The 19434-nt window shown below is 42.5% G+C and overlaps 1 protein-coding gene across 2 annotated transcripts in view; it reads right to left on the reverse strand.

The window, feature by feature from the left end:
• The window catches only part of GRIA1 (glutamate ionotropic receptor AMPA type subunit 1), a 312249-nt gene that overhangs the window by 135033 nt on the left and 157782 nt on the right, over positions 1 to 19434 (reverse strand). For both annotated transcript variants that reach the window (XM_027077529.2, XM_027077522.2), the window contains exons 3-5: positions 18333 to 18572; positions 15211 to 15395; positions 10095 to 10148 (exon numbers count right to left, since the gene is read on the reverse strand). In XM_027077529.2, the coding sequence (XP_026933330.1) occupies positions 10095 to 10148; positions 15211 to 15395; positions 18333 to 18572 (479 nt within the window). The remainder of the gene's footprint in view (positions 1 to 10094; positions 10149 to 15210; positions 15396 to 18332; positions 18573 to 19434) is intronic.

Here is a 19434-nt window from a genome sequence, read left to right on the forward strand (position 1 = left end):
AAATACCCACTAGTGTTAACTGATCCAAGTGCATTTGGAACCCGGGAGGCAGGTACCCGTCCGTTCGGATATCTGCCAATGCACAAATAGACCTATTTCCCAGGCAGGTGTCCATTGTTGACAAAGCATTGTCAAAGTCAAGGCCTCACAGACCAACTTCTCTCAGTCCAGGGGTTTAGGATAAAATGCTGCCACTTTGTGGCAGAAGGTCAGGGGCCCCCAGGCTGGGCTGCTGATGTATGGGTGAAGCCGTGTATCCTCAGACCTGGTACTGGTTAGAATGCCAGAACATCCCATTATGTTACCTGTGTTCTAGCTGGCTGCAGTCAGAGGTGACAGCTGGCCAGGGCCACTTCAGAACAAGGGCCAAGGGTCCATACAAAATTCAGCTTAGTGTGAGGCCCGGAATTCTTGGCGGGCTTTAAACCAACATCTTCCTTTTATATTGATCACAGCCTTTCTGTCCAGGGACGATTAGGCAAAGACTGCAGAAATCCCACTTTTTGACAAAATGCCATCTTAAGCACTTATGAGGTCTCAATACAGTAGGTATCTATTGAATTCTTGGTGAAAAATGAATGAAAGGCCAAACATACGAGAAATTTGAAATCTACTGGGAATGGGGAAAGGAATATTCTAGTTGCTCATTCATGTTCTCCTTCATCTGTTAGTACTTGATACTGAAAAGCACATACTAGACAAAGGGGTGCAGCAGAAAATCACAGGTGTGATCCTTGCTTTCAGATTACTTAAGGTTTCATAAGAAAGGCCAATATTACCCAAGTAATTGTAGAGCAAAATATATGAACCAAAACCTGACCTTGGAGCTCAGGGAAGGCTTCTCAGTGGAAGCAATGAAGCCTGAAAGAGGAGGCTTTGGTCGGGTGAAAAGTGCAGGGAATAACCCTCTAAGGAGAAGATATGCATGTTCCGAGGTTCAGATTCAGAGCCACAAAGGGCAGTGAATCAAAGGGAACATATGTCACACATCAGCCTGGATTGGAATCTCAGTTGATTACCTCCTAGCTTTGCTACTTCAGGCAAGCTATTTCACCTTTCTGTGCCTCGGGATCCTTCACTGCAAAAATATGGATCGTCATAATATCTATGTCATATGACTGTGGTGAGGATAAACTACATTAACATATGTTAAATTCTTAGAATGATGCCTGGCACATAGTAAGTACTCACCTAGCCCCCTAGCTCATGGGCTCCATGTTCCTTCCATTATATTCTCTGCTTTTCTGTCTTAAAAAGAGGTACAAGTAAGAAGTAAGGACTGAACCCTTCTAGTTACACATTACCCCAAACTCCTGCCATAATTGGTTTTGAGACATCTGTCCTTTCTGCTTCTAGGCTAGTGGGGGCATGCTCTGAAAGAGCAGTTGCCAACGCTGTCTTGCATATCTGGAATAGTCTGTTAACTCAGCATGGAAAAGGCTGTTTCAAATCAGCCAAGGTGTTTGTAAGAGCAAAGGCTGCAAACCCTGAGTGCTTGAGATTAACGAAGCAGTGTCCCCCTTATGCTGAAGGGAGCCCACGTGGCTTGGGAATTTTGTTTTCATATCTCTGGACAGCAGAGAGGCAGGGAAGCTAGCACCATAATTTACACACCTGCAAAGGTCCTCTTGGCAATTATTCCTTTTGAAAACACTGTATCAAATCTTCAACAAATTGAGACCCTCAAAAACAAAGATATTTTGCAAGTGATAATGGATCAGTGGCAGAGTTGGGATGAGACCCCAGGCTTCTGCTACACTCACGTTCTAAAACTTGACACAAAGTAGCTCATTTTATCCTTATCTTGTGAGGTATGTATTCATATTCTCACCTACAGATGAGGAAACTGAGGTACAGAGAGGTGAAGGGGCTTGCTCAAGATCACACAGCTAGTAAGTGGGTGAGCCAAAATTCAAACCCAGTTTCAGGGGGAAAGGAGTTTATTTCTCAGTTTTGCTCAATCATAGTACCAGGCCTAAGAGTTGCAAAGGTTTCCCTGATTTGGGAAGAGATTAGAACACCTAATCTTTAGAGTTAGAGAGATCTGAGTTCCAATTCCAGCATTAGCCACATAACCTTGGAAAAGTTCCTTTGGCAACTTGAACCTCTTTTTTCTGACTCATAAAGTGGGAATACAATCCACCTTTCTTGGAGGGACACAGAAACTCTCAACGGTCTCTAGAGTGGATTATTCTAGACCATGAGGTATGAGTGTGAAGAGTAACAGACTAGGCCTTGCCTGATGGAATGCTTGGACCACATGGCAAATGAGGATCCTTTGGGATCTGGGATCAGAGGCCTCTGCAATGTCAGCCGTGATGATCATGAAGTACCCGTGTGTTCTCACTGTTACAAGAGAGTGAGGTGTAGGCAGCGGGAGGGAGGGAAGCCTGTGGGGAAGGGAAACGGGGAAGGTGCAGAAGGTCCTATCAGTGAAGAGAGACTCTGACAGGGACTCAGGGGGGCAGGAGAGAATGCTTCTGAGTCTCTTTCTTGGTCTCCATGTTTCTTTCTCTTACACACCACACACACACGCACATGCACACACACTGTGGAAACTAAAAGGCCACAGTGGGGTGAATAAAGCATAAAGAATAGAGCAAATGATTCCTCTAAATCCCAGTCCAGCTCTGTTTTTTAACTTCTCTGTGACCTCAAGCAGGTCACTTCCCTTCTCTGGGCCTAAAGTGCCATTTGTAAAATGAAGGGCTGGCTGAGATGAGCTCCTAGGGACCCTTCAGTCCTAGCTCTCTTGGACTCTTCAAACCAGGGCAAAGGCATGTTCTTCACAGGACCACTGGCTACACAGATCCACTGTCATCCTTCCCCAACACCCCGCAGCCCGCAGAAGCCTCCCTAGCCTCTGACTGCCATGCTCTGGCAGCTCAGGTGGCCATTTATGGGGCTTGTGTTACTATCCCACATTGTGATTTTTCTCTCGCATTCTTTAGAACTTTCATTACATGTGCCAATCGAGGTGGAAGATAAGGCCTTGTTCCTTCCAGGACAAAAGTCAAGCTGCATGATTCCTCTTGTATGAGCAGCTTCTCATATGAGCCCAACACAGTGCTAGGCTCGAGGACTTGCTCTGTCCACTTTCGATGATCAGTTGGATGTCTTTCAGAAGCATGCACTGTAAGAAGGTGCTGAGGGAACAGAGAGGTGTCCAAGCTGGAGGAGCAAACACAAAGATCAAGCAGGGTAGGCTCCCAAGCACATGAAGGCTGCTTCTACAGCCTTCTACAGGCTTCTACAGAAGGGCAGTAGACATGTTCTGCAAGGCTTCCAAGAGACCAGGTGGTGCCAGAAGTGCTGAGAGGGTAGCATAGGGCAGACTGGGCTCCCTTCAAGGAAGACTTTAGAAACTTCAGAGCCCTTTGCAAAGAGAAAGAGCTGCCTCGGGGCAGTGAGTTCCCCATCCCTGGGTGTTATTCAAGCAGGAACCAGATGGATGGGCTTCTGTTAGAGATATTGTACAGGAGATTCTGGCCCTTTATGGGAAGTGGATTAAAAGCCCTCTTAGGCCCATCTTTAGCTACTCATTTGCATAGTCATAACTATGTTCAGATTTCCTTCTCTGCTTCTTTTAGCATTTTGCATTCAAGGATTTTGCCTGTAATGCATGTGATGTGTGGGTACAAACGTTGTTTATTTCCTGAACAGTATTTCATTTCACTCATTCATTCATTTGGTCAATTTTTAAAGAACACCTGTTATATGCAGCTCACTTTGCCAGGCACTGGGAATTCATCAGTGAACAAGGTAGACATACTTTTTCTTCTAGGAGCTTAAAGATAAGCAGGGAGGAAGGCCTTATATAGCTGTGAGATAGTTATGGATGAGATTTAGTCTGGGAGAGGGTTGAGGCCCCTCAAAGATAGCCCATGGTCCCCAGATATTAAATGTCTTTTTGTCTACACTGATGATGATGGTAATGATGGTGATGATGATGATTATAGTGGTAATTACAAATATTTACTGAGTGCATATTTGGGCTATATATTACTATACACACTTTATAACATATTGTCTTGCTTGATTGTCATAATACCAATGAAGAGGTAGATAATATCACACCATTCCTTCTTTTACAGATGAGGCAATGAAAGTTCAGAAAGGTTAGGTAACTTGGCTAATGTCACACAGCTAATAAATATAAAGCCAGAACTTAAAAGTAGGACTGTTTGACCTCAAATCACCCTTCCCAACCACTGTACCACCTGTCTAAACAGAGGCTGTGGAAACCAAATGTGACCAGGTGGGGCACTGAGACAGCAGAAGAGAGATACCAAAGAAAGTGCATTAAGGTTGGCTGTCTAGAAAGTGTAGTCAGATTTCTCAGCATAGGAGAACAAGGAGACTAAAGAACACTTCCTTCTCAAGGCTGATAGCAGCACAGAGCTGGGAGCTTGGGTTAACTGCCCCATGGACCAAACCTTCCAACTCTAATACTTTACAGGAGTTAATATGCAATCACATGGAGGGAATGGTTGGCTGTGCTGATCCTCAAATATCCCACTAAGACCTGGGATGACCTGACCTCACTGTCTCTCCCTCAGCTTCCTTATGGACTAGAAATTATAATTAAAATGAAATTCCATCAGTGTATAATTAACAAGGTAGCCAATAGGAGCTTGAGAGCCTGAGTTTGACTTCCAGGTCTATTTTAGGCAAGATTTAAACTCAAGCCCTCTTGTCAAGAACCACCAGCCCCACCTTTGCTCCTTCCTTTCATTTCCCACCCTCAGCAGCCACACTGCACGGTACTAAGCACATGTACGTCAGAGCTCTTTGGTCCTGGAGGGGAACCCCAGCTCCATCACTTACTTTATAGACTTTGTGACTTTTGAAAATTCCCTGCTCTTTCTGAACCCTCAGATTCTTCATCTAAAAATGGGGATAATATTATCAAGGACCATGGTAAGGGTTTAGTCGATAACACATGTAAGTATTTCTCATAGCGCCTGGAGTGCAGTGATTCAATGGATGATAGTAGTTATTGCCAGTGTATTCATCAGGGGTTTTAGGAATTCTGGGTCAGTGGCTCCCAGTGGGTTAGGCTAGCCTGGTTGTCCTATTCTTATTCCCATCTTACTAGGTTTTTGTCAGATTCCTGAGAGCCAGACAGACTCCATGGACTAGGTGCCTGCCTTCCTCCTCTGCAGCTCAGTCACATAATCTATCTGAGCCTCAGTTCCCACATCTGTAAAATGTGGATGATAAATTCTACCTTGCTTACTCCACAGGAGTATTATGACATTCAAGAGCCAGCAGTGTGATTCATAAGAAATTTCACATAAACCATAACAGGTTGAAAATGGGAGGAATTGCTGTTACTGTTATTAACCCCCCAGGAGGTACCATATGGTCCATATTGAAAGAGAATCAGCACCTTCAATGTTTCTCAAACTGGAGTCTGCTGGACCCTTCGTAAATTCTCAGAGGTCTGCTAGTTCTCTATAAGCATTTTAAAATGTACTGATTTGTTTCAATGAAACTCTAATCATCAATATTAATAATTTTGCAATTTGTCCCATGTTGTGAGTACTCATTTTTACAATTCCAGTGATACCGAAACATTTGTGTATTTGCTCAATGTTTCCCAAACTGGCTCTGCAGATGCATTGCAGGAGTCCATAGGCCCTCTGTTTTGAGAAATGCTAGTTTGGTCTAAGATTTGTTGCTGATGTGTCACAAAGGCAAAAGTTGTAACTCAGGAGGGCCCTGACAGGTAGATGTCTGCTTTGACCACAGTGTCAGAGCAGCGAATGAACACGGAGTCAGTACTGGGGTTTGGAGGAAGACAGACAGCCAGACTGGATAGCCTGGCTCTTTGGAGGGCTCCAGGGCCTAGGTGCTTCTTTAAGAAATAATGGCATAGCTAGCTCTCCAATTTCTGTAAGGTTCAAGTACACTTTATGGACATACCACTGCTCTAGAAATACAAATACACATCTATCCTACCATATATAAAATATGAATACATAAGCATGTGTGTGTGGGTGTGTGTGTGTGTATGTCTGTGTGTGTGTATACACACACACACACACACAACACGTGATGTACAGTTGGGTAGATTTAGTATATGTGGTAAGAATCTCCCACCTATGTAGAACATGTTCAACTTTCCAACACATGGTGACATTCAGCATCATCTTTGATCTCTCCAATGACACTATAGTGTGCAGATCAGGAACTATCATTCCCATCTGACGGGTCAGGAAACTGATGGCTGGAGAGTTACCCAAGATCACAGAGCCAGCTGATGGTGGTGTCTGGACAAAAAGCGGGGGTTGGGGGGTGGAAGGTTCATGCTATTTTTTTTAACTCCGTGTACATAAAGCTCTCCTCTCTAACCACAGTCTCCTTCCTTCCTCTCTTCCAGCAGCCCCCCAAAGCTGGCTATTTGAATCCCTCCAAAGTGATCTGTTAGAAAAATGCTGTTGGCTGCTTTAAAGCCCATGCATTCCATTTCTCTTGTGCAGAGAGAGCTGTGAAATAAAAGTGTAGCTCCCTCCTTTTGTTAAACCTTTCAAAAGCGTCCTTGGTTTCTAACTCTATAATTACACCCTAATCACAAACACTCTGAAGGAGGGGGTCAGCTCCATGCAGCAGCAGGCTAATTATGTGGCGGAATTTCTAAAAATTATCATCTTATAAATTGCGTTATTTCTCTGAAGGAGGAAGAAAAACACACACCACATACTCGCCTATGTTTCGAACTGAATTAATTAGTAATTTGAAGCCTAATTATCAACTAATCTATTGGAACACGTAAGTCTTTTGTATTTGGATGGTATATGCAATTTGCATCCTATTAGCTGGCAGTTGTAAGGATCTGAGAGCTCATTAGGTCAGAAGAAGAAGAATCCACATCAGAAGGATACAGAAACCCAAGGGGCTGACTTGGTGATGCTGTGACCAAGGGGTCACTTGGCAACAGATGGAGGCTGGCAACTTAATTATCTGGGGTCTTTCGGTGGCTCTGAGGCCACTGATATGTAATTTCTATCTTACCCCAGAGAGGTGATTATGCATGCCCGCACCACTGTTCTGTGTATTCTCAAGCAGCAGGGTGCCTGCACCTTGTGTACTGAGAGGCATCCTGGAGTAGTACATAAGGCTTTGGATGCTGCTGGCTAACCTTGGTGGTAGGCCTAGCTATATTCCTGGCCCGCTGTGTGCCCCTGGCCATGCCACCTTGCTGGTTCTGTTTCTCTCCGAGCAAATGAGCTTTAGATGGCAATGACTTCCAAAGTCCCTTCTAGCCCTAAGGATCTGCGATTCGAGGGATGTCAAGGTTTTGCTTCATTACAAAGTCAGAAATTCCATCCTTGGAAATGTCTTTTTTAGGGTGAGACTCTTGGTTCCTTAAAAGTCTCTAGACAGCCCACCCCATTTAAAATGCAAATACCTCTGAGAAAAGTAGCATATTTAGCTATTAATGTCTGGGTCTAAATTAACCTATTTCAATAAGCCCTTCTTATTTCCAGTCCTGTGTCTGAAATATTGGAGCAGCCAAGGCAAGGGAGTTTTGAAGGGAAAGAAGGTTTAGGCAGGGACCTGTTTGAAAATGGAGATCAGGTCAGAAAGAATAAAAGGGGCGCCTGGGTGGATCGGTTGGTTAATTGTCTGGCTCTTGATTTCAGCTCAGGTCATGATTTCCTGGTTCATGACTTTGAGCCCTGCATCAGACTCTGTGCTGACAGTGCAGAGCCTGCTTGAAATTCTCTCTCTCTTTCTCTTTCTGCCCCTACCCCACCTGCACTCTCTCTCAAAAATAAATAAGTAGACATTTTTAAAACAAACAAACAAACAGACAAACAAAAAAGAATAACAGAACTGAAGGCTCAGGCAGGATACTGTGACACCATTTTTAGATTCTGCAATTTCGCCCTTTACCTACAGCCAGACCCTGTGCCATTGTTCTACTAATGACCTTTGTTCCAGAAATAACTAGAAAATAGCAATCTTTTGTGCCATTAATAATTAATAGTACTCACAGAAATGATACAAAATAATGTGCCTAAAACTAACATGATACACTTTGTTATAGATAAAAAGTTAAAAATCACATCTTAATAGAAACAGAAAATTACAAAGACAAGCCGGGATAATAAGCGAACTTTGTAGAAAAAAACTACATTGGGGAAAACAGATAATTGCTCATACTGTCACATGGCAAAATGTGTTATTGATTAAAATATTTTAATCAGTATAAAAACTTATTATTGACTTGATGGGAAATATATCCACTTTGGAAAATAATTTTTGGAGTTTCTCAAGATGTTAAACAGAGTTACTATATAACCCAGCAATTCCACTCCTAGCTATACACTCAAGGGAAAAACTTGTACCTTATTCATAATTCAAATTCATAATTCACAAAGCTGTGGCATTATTCATAATAGTTAAAAAGTGAAAAGCGTCCAAATGTTTAGCAACAAATGAATGGGTAAACAAAATGCAATATAGCCACATAACAGAATATTATTCGGCAATGAACAGAAGTGAAGTATTATATGTGCTACAATATGGATGAACTTTGAAGTCATTATGCTAAGTGAAAGAAGCATGTCACAAAAGACCAAATACTGTATGATTCCATTTCTATGCAATGTCCAGAATATGCAAATACTTAAAAAGTAGATTGCTAGTTGGCTAGGGCTGGGAGATTTGGAGGGCAATGGGGAGCAAGTGCTAATTGGTCTAGGGTTTCTTTTTTGGGATGATGAAAAAGTTTTGTTTTTTTTTTAACATTTACTTATTTTTTTGAGACAGAGAGAGACAGAGCTTGAACGGGGGAGGGTCAGAGAGAGGGAGACACAGAATCTGAAACAGGCCCCAGGCTCCGAGCTGTCAGCACAGAGCCTGACGCGGGGCTCGAACTCACAGACCGTGAGATCGTGACCTGAGCCGAAGTCGGATGTTCAACCGACTGAGCCACCCAGGTGCCCCTGATGAAAAAGTTTTAAATTTAGATTTGGGTGAAAAGTTTTAAAGTTAGATTTATAATTCTGTTAATATACTAAAAAGCGATCAATTATATACTTTACATAGACACATAGTATAGTATATGAATTACATCTTCTTAAAGCTCTTTCAAAAATGGGACCGGGGCACCTGGGTGCCTCAGTCAGTTAAGCGGCTGACTTCAGCTCAGGTCATGATCTCACAGTTCGTGAGTTCGAGCCCCGTGTCAGGCTCTGTGCTGGCAGCTCAGAGCCTGGAGCCTGCTTCGGATTCTGTGTCTCCCTCTCTCTCTGACCCTCCCCTGCTTATGCTCTGTCTCTCTCTGTCTCAAAAATAATTAAAAAAAACATTTAAAAAAATAAAATAAAAAATGGGACTAAAAGCAAAATGAAATTGTGTTTGGTTTTGGATAAAATTCCAGAAGAATCAAACTTCGTAATAAAAAAAAAAAAGGTATATGGTCAAAACATGACCTAGGAAGAATAGAATTGCCAGAAATCATAGCCACAAAAGAAAACTCATAATGGCATGTTGTTATTAAGTAAAATTTAGTATGAATAAAAATTATTTGATGAATCAAATCTTCACAACATTGAAAATAATCGTGCCCAATAAAAAGAACTTCAAATATATTAAAATGAAAACATTTCTTAAAAAGACAGGCTTAATCTATACCACCTAGAAAAGGGAACAAAAAAATGAAATTGACATAATATCATTCATGTTGGAAAACTGCTTCCAGTTAAATATTTGTCAATAGTAGTATAATTGTGATTTTAATGTTTATTTATAAACAGTAAAACTGTCACTGGTGTCAAAATAAAGGATCAAAAACAGTGGGGTGGAAGCATCTTGTATCATTCAAAGATGTGGTGGTTTTGTCCCTATTGTCAAGGGGCAGAGCTCATTAAATCTGCAATTGTGATGACTGTCTCTTCCAAGGAAGGTTAGAGGTTTACCAATAGTGTGTGGATGTGGAAGGGAAAAGGTAAACTTAGTATTGCAGCTCTGAATTGCCCTCTCCAGTCATGCAGTTCCCATCATCCGGGGATCACAGAAGCAAGCTAGGGCCCAAATGTGCAAAGACATATAAGCTGAGAGCCTGAGTATACTGTACTCACCAGATTTGCAAGGATGTAGTGGTAGCCGATGCCATTCTTCTCCAGCTTGATAATCTACGAAACACAGCAGGAAGGGATTCATCAATCAGATTAGCAATTAATGCTACAGTAATAATAATAGCAGCTAACATTAATTGAATGCTTACAATGTGCTGAAACTACAATATCACAAACATCCAATGATGGTGGCATTATTGATATACTCATTTTACAGATGGAGAATTGAGGCATAGAGAGATTAAATAAATTCCCTAAGGCTACCCAGCTATTAAGTGGCAGATGCAGAATACGAAATCAGCTTTGTCTGATACCAGTGGTGGGGCAGTGTTATTATAACCCCCCAAATTCAGACGAAATGCTCACTTCACTTCTTCCATAAAGCCTTTCCCTAGATGGAGATTATTTTCTTGTAAGAATCTTATGCTGTGTTGAATTTCCTGTCACTGTCATGACAATATCTGCTCCTTGGATGGACAGATGGGTGTAGGTGGATGGTCAGATGGATAGGTTCTTGATCTTGAACTCCTTGCATGAATGATATTCAGATCCCAGTCCCTTCTTTCCCTGAATATTGTGCCTTCTTCCCTAAACCAGTTGAGGACCCAGACATTAACTGACCACTCAACCTGGAAGCTGGAAGGGAATGTCAGGGTCATCTGGTCTGATCTTTGACTATACAGAGTGTAAGTCAGACCTAGAAAGGGGAAATTATTTGCCCAGATCCTGTAGTAGTCAGGTAGCGGTGTTAGGATAGGAACCTGACTGTTGTCTTTGTACAAACACCTGATTGTGGTTAATCATTAAGAGCCAGGGTCCCCCCAAACCCTTCCATCCTGAATGTGCAAACTATTTGTAATCATGGTGGTGGTGGGGGGGAATATTTGTGGAAAGAATTATCCAGAGGTTTTCTCGGGCAGCCAGACATACTACCCAGTGAGGGATAGCTAAGACCAGGTCTTGGTTTAGCCCGAGCTCAGCCTGCAAGTTAACTTGATCTATTTCTTTATTTTTTAATCATGAAATTGGGGTTAGAACATTCTGCTCAGTTCCACTCCTGCACTGTTACAAGAAGGAATAAAACATATGAGAAGCACTTTGGCTTCTTGTCTAACTGAATAAATTTTCAAGGTTATTAAAATCCACATTCAGACATCTACTTAATTGGATGTATGTGCATAGCGGCTCACATATTTTTTTTTTATGTTGGGAATAATTAAATGCAAGCACACACAATGAATGTTCTGAAACAGTAGATAGATTGTGAAATTCCAGACCATGGAGCTCAAATACTATTGGGATGATAGTTTTATTAATAATTTTTCATTACTTTTCCATCTTCTTGTCAAACGGTTTGCTACCCTTTCAACAATAAGATGCCTTCATCAAAAACCTGTTCAGCTTCTAGTAAACACAAAACAGGCAAATAAAAGATATTTCAAAGCCTACCACATTTAGGCATTGGATAAGAATAGCCTCTGCAAGATGAAATTACCAATTGAAACATAAGCAACAGATGATAATTGATGACTACTGATTGATAAAAATTAGTAATTTCATATGGTTCAACATATTGCCAACCTTTCCACCCATTTATTCACCTACCTACCCATTGCTCTATCTTCCCTCCTTTCCTGCCTTCCTTTCACAAACATTTATTAAGTGCTTACTATGTACCAAGCACTGCGCTGCGGACAGCGTGGGAAGTGAGTCATGTGGTACTTGCCCTTCCGGAGGTCCCACTTTACTGGAAGGAAACCCACAGTAAATAGATGAAGAGGTGAATGCCCCCAGCTTACAAACTGAAATAGGTGTTGTGAGGGTAATGTATAATTTCACTTGGAGCCCATAGCCTTGCTGACCCCATTCTTTCAAAGCTCATTTCCACTGTATTGCTTTAATTCATAATCTTTGTGTCTGGAATGTCCTTTCCCATTCTCTCTGATTATTCATCACCTTTATGGCTGAGCTCTAATCCCAGCTACTCTGTATAACCTTCTCTGATTAATTAATCCAACCAAGAGATATTTATTGAACATGGACGATATGCCAAGCACTATGCTATGTGCGGGGGCCAACCTATGAATACGAGAGGCAAGGTCCTCGTGCCCTCAAGAAGCTGAGCTGATGTTTTAGTAGGGATACAGATGGTAAATATATAAACAGATAAGTGAACAAGATTTCAGCACGTTAGAAGCACTACAAAGACAGTAAAACAGGGTGATGTGATGGATGGCCTAATCCTGGTGTCTCTCATCTCTAACTCATTCTGAACTTAATGATTCCACTATATAATTTGGTGTCTAATATATTGAAAAAGCATTATATTCTAATAACCCAATTCCTTGCTCACAAACCTTCTCTGATTCTTGACTGTCTACAGAATAAACCCCAAACTCCTTAGAATGCTTTCCAAAGATAGTCACGATCATGTGTTCATCCTTCTGTCACTGTCTCCCAGTAGGCACTCAGCATCCTTCACCTGGCTTATTAAATCATCCTAGCAACCTCAGCCCTCACATGCCCTCTGGGCCTCCCTATATGCCCTCCTTTCCAACTTAATGGCTTTTATCCAGCCAATGTCTACCTATAAATATTCAAACCTATCTCACATTTGGGATCTTTCCTTAGAGCCTTCATTGATTCCCTCTTCTTTCCATGTACTCAAAAAAATATTTATTGACTACCTACAACATACCAAGCACCGTTCAAGGCACCATGGATACCACAGGGAAGAAAATGAAACAAAAATCCTTGCCCTCCTAATGCTGATATTCTAGTTGGGAGCCTGGAGACAGATAGGCAATTCCCCACCTGGAATTTAGAATCACTATCTCCCTCTTTAAGTTAGGCAGGACGTTTGTATTGGACCGAAAAGATCCCGATTCGAATGCTCAATGCCAAGCTGTCAGACTGCCAGCCGTTATTAGTTGCAAGCTCGAGACTCACCATTGTCACTAACTAGCTGTCTGAACCCAAGGCAAATCAACCAATGTGACCATCAGTTATCCCATCTGTAAAATGTGAATGCACGCAGTAAACCGAATGATCTGTAAGATCCTTTCAGCTCTTTGGTCTTGCTTTTTCAGAACAGAAGAATCTAACGGTTGAGTTCATATACTATACCCTAAAATGCCCACATAAACAAGTCACTTCCTTACAAAACAAGTTTGTCTTTTGACACGGGAGGTAGTTATAAACAGCAGAGGCTGAAACAATATTTTGGGGAAAGTTGGGCCTTATAACCAGACTGAGATGGGTTTGACTTCCTGCTTTTCTTATATGCTAGCTGTGAAATCCCAGGCAAGTATAGTCCCTTGTTTCTTCATTTAGAAAATAGGGGGACTGATGGAAGCAGTTTTATAGAGTTGATATGAGGATGAGGTGGCATTATGCATGGAAAGGGCTTGGCATGGTGCTGGTATGTGGCAAGTGCTCAGAAAATAGTGGCACTAGCTATTGTCTTTATAACAACAGAGGGCAAGTTATCAGTCTATTAAGAATACCTAATTATCATTCAGCCCTTCTCCCAACTCCTATTTCTCCAATCTTTTTATCAGCTTTGTAGAACAGGGGCCATCATCCTCTTTAACAGATGAGGACACTTATGCCCAAAGAGGGAAATGACTCAAGAAGGCAGTACTAGCTGGTGCTATAAAAAGCAAAAGTAGGAAATGCTTACATATGTCACTCTTTGTGGGGCAGGCTCTGTTCTAGGTATTTTACATGACTAGATTCTTTTCACTCTCACAGGAGCCCTCTGAAGGAAGCTGTAATTATTATTGTGCCCATTTCACAGATCATGAATCCAAGGCACGGATGAAAAACCTGGCCCAAGACCCCATTGCTAGTAAATACTAGAGCTGGGTTCTATCTCCAAGCCACTCTGTCTCCAGGGTCTCTCTGCTTAACCATTTTCCTATACTGATTCATTTAACCAGCTTTCAAATCCCTTGACTCCAACCTGGGGAACTCCCATCTCATGGAAACAATTTTTGCTGGCTTCTCTTTCCAAGAGGGAGGCCAGATCCACCCTTTGTAGAGCAGACTACATAATTAATGCCTTAAACAATCCCTGAGTTTTAAAATCTCCTCTGTTCTGTTGCTGAGGCCTCTGAGTGATTGCTGAGCTGGTAGCAAGACTCCTGATGGGGGTCCCAGGGTCTTGAAAGGCCATCAACAAGCTCTGTCATATTGTCAAGTACCTAAAACTATTATCTTTATCTACTTTCTTGCTATCTCACCTGCACACACTGGTGTCATTCATAAAGATAGGAGACTGACACAGAGGCCTGTTACTTGTACAGTGGGTACATGCTCCAGCTCTGATGATGGTGAGAACCAGGGTTTAGAGACCTCTGGCTAAAAGCAGTTGAAGTTACAGTGCCCTTTCCCAGAATGTACCATCAGTAGACTTCTCAGACACATGAATGTGTTCAAGGAAACAGGAGGAAGAGAAGTGCTTCCTGCTGCTTTGGACTCTTAAGACAGGTCAGTGGGCCAAATGAATGAGATGCTGATGGCTAGACCAGGGAGTGACAGAACCCAGAGCTAAACCCAGGAATCTGGCTCTCCAGGCTGTGTTCCCCATGTTCACGAGATCTAAAGTGCAATGTCATCTCCCTTCTACCATAAAGGGAAACAAGGGGGTAAGTTTTTGGTCAACTGATCTGAGAACAACTTGAAGGCCTACTGTCAAGTCTCTCATTGTTTGTGCTATTTCATAAAAATTCAGAATGAGAGGCGCTTGGGTGGCTCAGTCGGTTAAGCCTCTGACTTCCGCTCAGGTCGTGATCTAGCTGTTCGTGAGTTCAAGCTCCGCGTCGGGCTCTGTGCTGACAGCTCAGAGCCTGGAGCCTGCTTCCGATTCTGTGTCTCTCTCCCTCTCTCTCTCTGCCCTTTCCCCACTCACACACACACATACTCTCTCTCTCAAAAAAATAAACACTAAAAATTTTTTTAAAAATTCAGAATTAAAATTTATAAATTACGGAATACGAGGAAGTCACCTATCTCATCTAATCAAGAGCTCTCTTTGTCACATTCAAGGCAGAAGGCCATCCAGCCCATTCTTAAACCATTGCCCTCACCCACTCTGAGCCTTTGCTCCTCTTACTACCTGGCCCAAGATAGCGTTGAGACGTTCTGATTCACAGTCCACCACCACTAGCCGCTCCTTTTTCTTTTCCAGGTCCTGAAAGAGCATCCGGTATCCCTCCTCTGTGGTTGTCAAAATGTTGACCGCTGTCACCTGCCAGTTCTTCTCAGCAGCTGTGTCCAGTACTTTCTGCAGGACGGACAAACCTGGAAATTGGGTAAGACAAGAGAAGTGGCAATCAGGATACACAGGTACCACCCCGCCTCCACTCAGCACCCACCTCCCTTGTCTCCCCCAACCTGACTCGTCCACCAAGCTCAGCTCCAGCTTTCTCTCACTGTGCAAGTCTGAGCTCACTGAAGGCAGGCAGTGGGTCTCTTTTGTGCTTCTGTTTCCAGAACTTAGCAGGCAGTGTGATTAAAATAGAACCCAAGGCTCAAATCCTCATGCTATGTACAATATGCTGGTTAAACGGCCTCACACAGACTACCTCACTTCTTCAAACTTTAGTTTTTTTAAGGGCAAAATGGTGATGTTAAAAATTCCTACCTCAGTGTCATCATGAGTGTTAAATGAAAATGTCTGATACATGGCAAGGATTTTAGAAATATTAATTATTATTGGGCATTTAGTAGCTGCTTATTAAATGTGCCAACCCAGTATCCAAATAGGCACCTAATAACTGTAAATTCATGAATGTTTGATATGTATCAATACCTAATACTTTGCCTTTTACATAGTAGGTATTCAATCAGTGGGTACTGAATTAAATTATTCTCTTCTGATTTATAGTTAAAGGACAGAGGAGCCTGTTACTCAATGCTACTTTGTTTCGCCTTTAAGACATAAATGGTGTCTTAGTTTAGTACTGCTGCTGTAACAAATCACCTCAAACTCAGCGGTCTAAAACAACACACGTTTATCATCTTATATTGACACAGGTCAGTTTGAAGTGAATCTTCTTGAGCTAAAATCAAGGTGTTGATGGGGCTGCGTTTGCGTTCTGGAGGTTCTACGGGAGAACATTTTCTCACCTTTCCAACTTCTAGAGGCTGCTCGCATTCCTTGGTTTATGGCCCCTTCCAACTTCAAAACCAGCAGTGACTGGTCAAGCCTGTCACACATCACCCTCTGACACTGACTCTCCTGCCTCCACCTGCCCCATTTGAGAGCTCCTGTGATTATACTAGGCCCACGTGAATAATCCAAGATAATCTCTCTGAGGTCAGTGGATGAACAACATATATCCCATCTGTAACCTTAATCCCTCTTGCCATCTAATAGAACATATTTAAGGTTCCCCAAATTCTCAGAGTATAGGCATCTTTAGAGGGGAAGATGGAAGTCAATTTCCTGCCTACTTTAGATGGTTATTTCACTCTTGCATTACTCCTCAGTCTTTTGTGCGTACATCATTTCTGTCTCCCTGTAACACTGCTAATCCCTCCTGCAGTGACCAAATATGGTGCCTGGCCTTAAGAATCATCTACAGATTGATCGGTTCTGTTACGCCTTCTTGTCGCTGTTTCTTTTTTTACTACAAGTTGTTTGGTGTGCTTAAACCTCACATTTACTGAAAACGTACTATGTGTCTGGTGCCATTCTACTAGCTTTCTTGTTTTCAGTTTACTTAATCCTGTGAGATACATATCATTATTATCACCATTGCACCACAGATGTGAAAACCAAGGCTCAGAGACATTTAGTCATTGGCCCAAGGTCACATAGCTAGCAAATGGCAGAGCTCTGAGCTCAGAGTTCTGAGACAGGCAGAGTCCTGTCACGAGCCTGGGTGCTTTTGCCAACCCCAGAGGGGACTCTCTATAATCAAAATTATATTTTTCTGGATTTGGGGAAGTAGGTTTGCCCCTTCCAGGCCTCAAGCTTCAGTAGGCTGTGGGCTATCATGAAATATCCCTTCTGCAGGCAATCCTCCCAATGACTGCTGTTTGAGAAGGGAAATCCTCAAAATGAGGAGAATCGAGGGAAAATTGAAGAAAACAGAATGTTTCTGGGTCTCTTCTGCTAGCTCCTCCTCATTGAATAATGCCTGCCTAACACTGCCCAAAACACAGTCTCACAAGCCATTGTTCTACTCAAAAGTCTTGTAAGCCTTCCTACAGGAACCTCTTGCAAAACCTCCCTTTCACTCAGGGCAAAACTACCCTTCCTCAGTTTCCACACTTTGCACAATCCATTTATTTATTTATACCAATAATGACTAGGTTCTGAAGACCAGACCGTTTAGTATATAAGGGAAAGGCAGGAGAGTATAATACAACCACCACAGGTATCAGAAAAAAAGAGAAAGTTCCCATTTAAGGATTCGGGGATAGAGAAGCAGTGTTTGAGCAGCTGCAAAAGAGGGGAAGGATTCACATATGTAGATCTGGGAAAGGAGGTGCATTCCAGAAAAGAGGAACAGCATGAGGAAAGATGCAGAGAAGAAAAAGGCATAGGGAACATTTGGAAAATGTGACATAAAATTCAAAACGAAAGTGGGAGCAGAACTAGAAGGGCCTGGAGGGGTGATGGTGATGATGGTGATGATGATGATGGCAGTTAATATGTATGGAGGATTCTGAGCACTTGTATCCCAGGCACTGACAGGAACTTTCTAGTCACCCCATGCAATCCTCACAGCAACTTTAGGAGGTAGAGATTAGGTTCATCTTATGATAGAGATGAGGGAATGAAGGCATAGAAAATTTTATCCCCAACTCATTCTGAATTTTAACCCAAACTGAGGCGGAGAGAGCTTGTGCAAAGACAAACAGTGGGAGAGGAGAGGACACAGAATTTAGATTCAGGTTTGTCTGACTCTAGAGTCTGTGCTCCTAACACCTACACCATAAGTCATGAGCCATTCAATGGAGGCCCTTGAGCTTTGAGCCTGGACTCAGGAGCCAGGGAAGCTTGGCAAGCTGTAGAGTGACATGGTGTGTTAAGAGAATTACTCTCTCAAAGGATGTGTTTCCACACTGTGAGTTGGAAATTAGCCATGAGCAATCAGTCCACAGAAATAAAGAATTTCTGGATCATTCCTCCCTTGCTTTTCAATGAGGCAGGGAGGCATCATTCTCCTTCCTCTGGCAATTTTCTCTCCAATCTCAACAGTCTCCCTCCCCTAACCCTTGGCTTACCCCGGTCGGCATCATAAATGTAGACGAATTTCTGCCACTTGTAATGGTCGATGATGCTGATAAGAGCATCCTGCAGCTCAGGGCGTAGCTGAAGGACAAACTGATTGGAGGTGTCAACGGGGAAGCTCGGTGTGATGAAGCAGACGTGGAGGGCCCCACAGAAGGAGGTCAGCATGTTGACAGTTCTCCGTTCATAAAACCCAAAGATGGCGTAGACTCCTTTAGAGAACTGGGAACAGACTGGAGGAGGAGAAGAGAAGGATTAATAGAAGATGCTGCAAGGAGACTGGCAGATGGTTCCCGAACTAATCCATCCACTGGTTCATCCATCCCAACTCATCATCCTTCCATTCATCTATCATCTGGCCATTTACCCATCCAACCAATCTATCCATGCGTCTTTCCAACCTACCAGTCTGTCCAACTGCCTTCCCATGTTACATGTCTATGCATCCCACTCACCCAACCATCTGTTTAATCCACATGTCTATCAGTCTCATCCAATGTTTAGAAGGTCCCAATTCTATGCCAGACGTTGCCATGCTTATTAATGATAAATATACTAAACCATTTTCATATGTTCTCTCTTATGTTCTCTTCATATGTTCCCGTTTTCATATGTCTCTTTATCTCTGCGATGATCTTCTTAATGTAGAAGAGGGATGACTGAATCATTTTTAAAAGGGAAAAACTAAGGCTCAGAAAGTTAGCGAACATGTCCAAGATGGCACATCTAGGCCATATCTGAGTTGGGTAGGTATCTTAACCCCCATCCAGTCATCTTTCTATGACACTGCCCATCATGTTAAGGCAAAGCATTAACAGTTGTTACAGAATCAAGGAGTTCTGCCAGCTTGCTGCAGATCCATGTTGAAGAAAACAAGTATTGATGTTCTCGGTTTACCCTTAGCTTGCGGTATACATTTCTCTGCCAGTGTTCACTTTGTGTTTGTACATCCTGCTAGTTGACTTTTCAGACCCCCCCAGTGTATCAGACATAGTAACAGCTTAACTGTATGAACACCCCCATGGGAGCCATTTTGCAAGGACCCAGTCCTGGATTATGCTTTATTACACTGCTGGTTAGAAGATAAAGTTAAAA

The sequence above is a fragment of the Acinonyx jubatus genome, chromosome A1 (genome assembly GCF_027475565.1).
Source record: "Acinonyx jubatus isolate Ajub_Pintada_27869175 chromosome A1, VMU_Ajub_asm_v1.0, whole genome shotgun sequence".
Classification (NCBI taxonomy): domain Eukaryota; kingdom Metazoa; phylum Chordata; class Mammalia; order Carnivora; family Felidae; genus Acinonyx; species Acinonyx jubatus.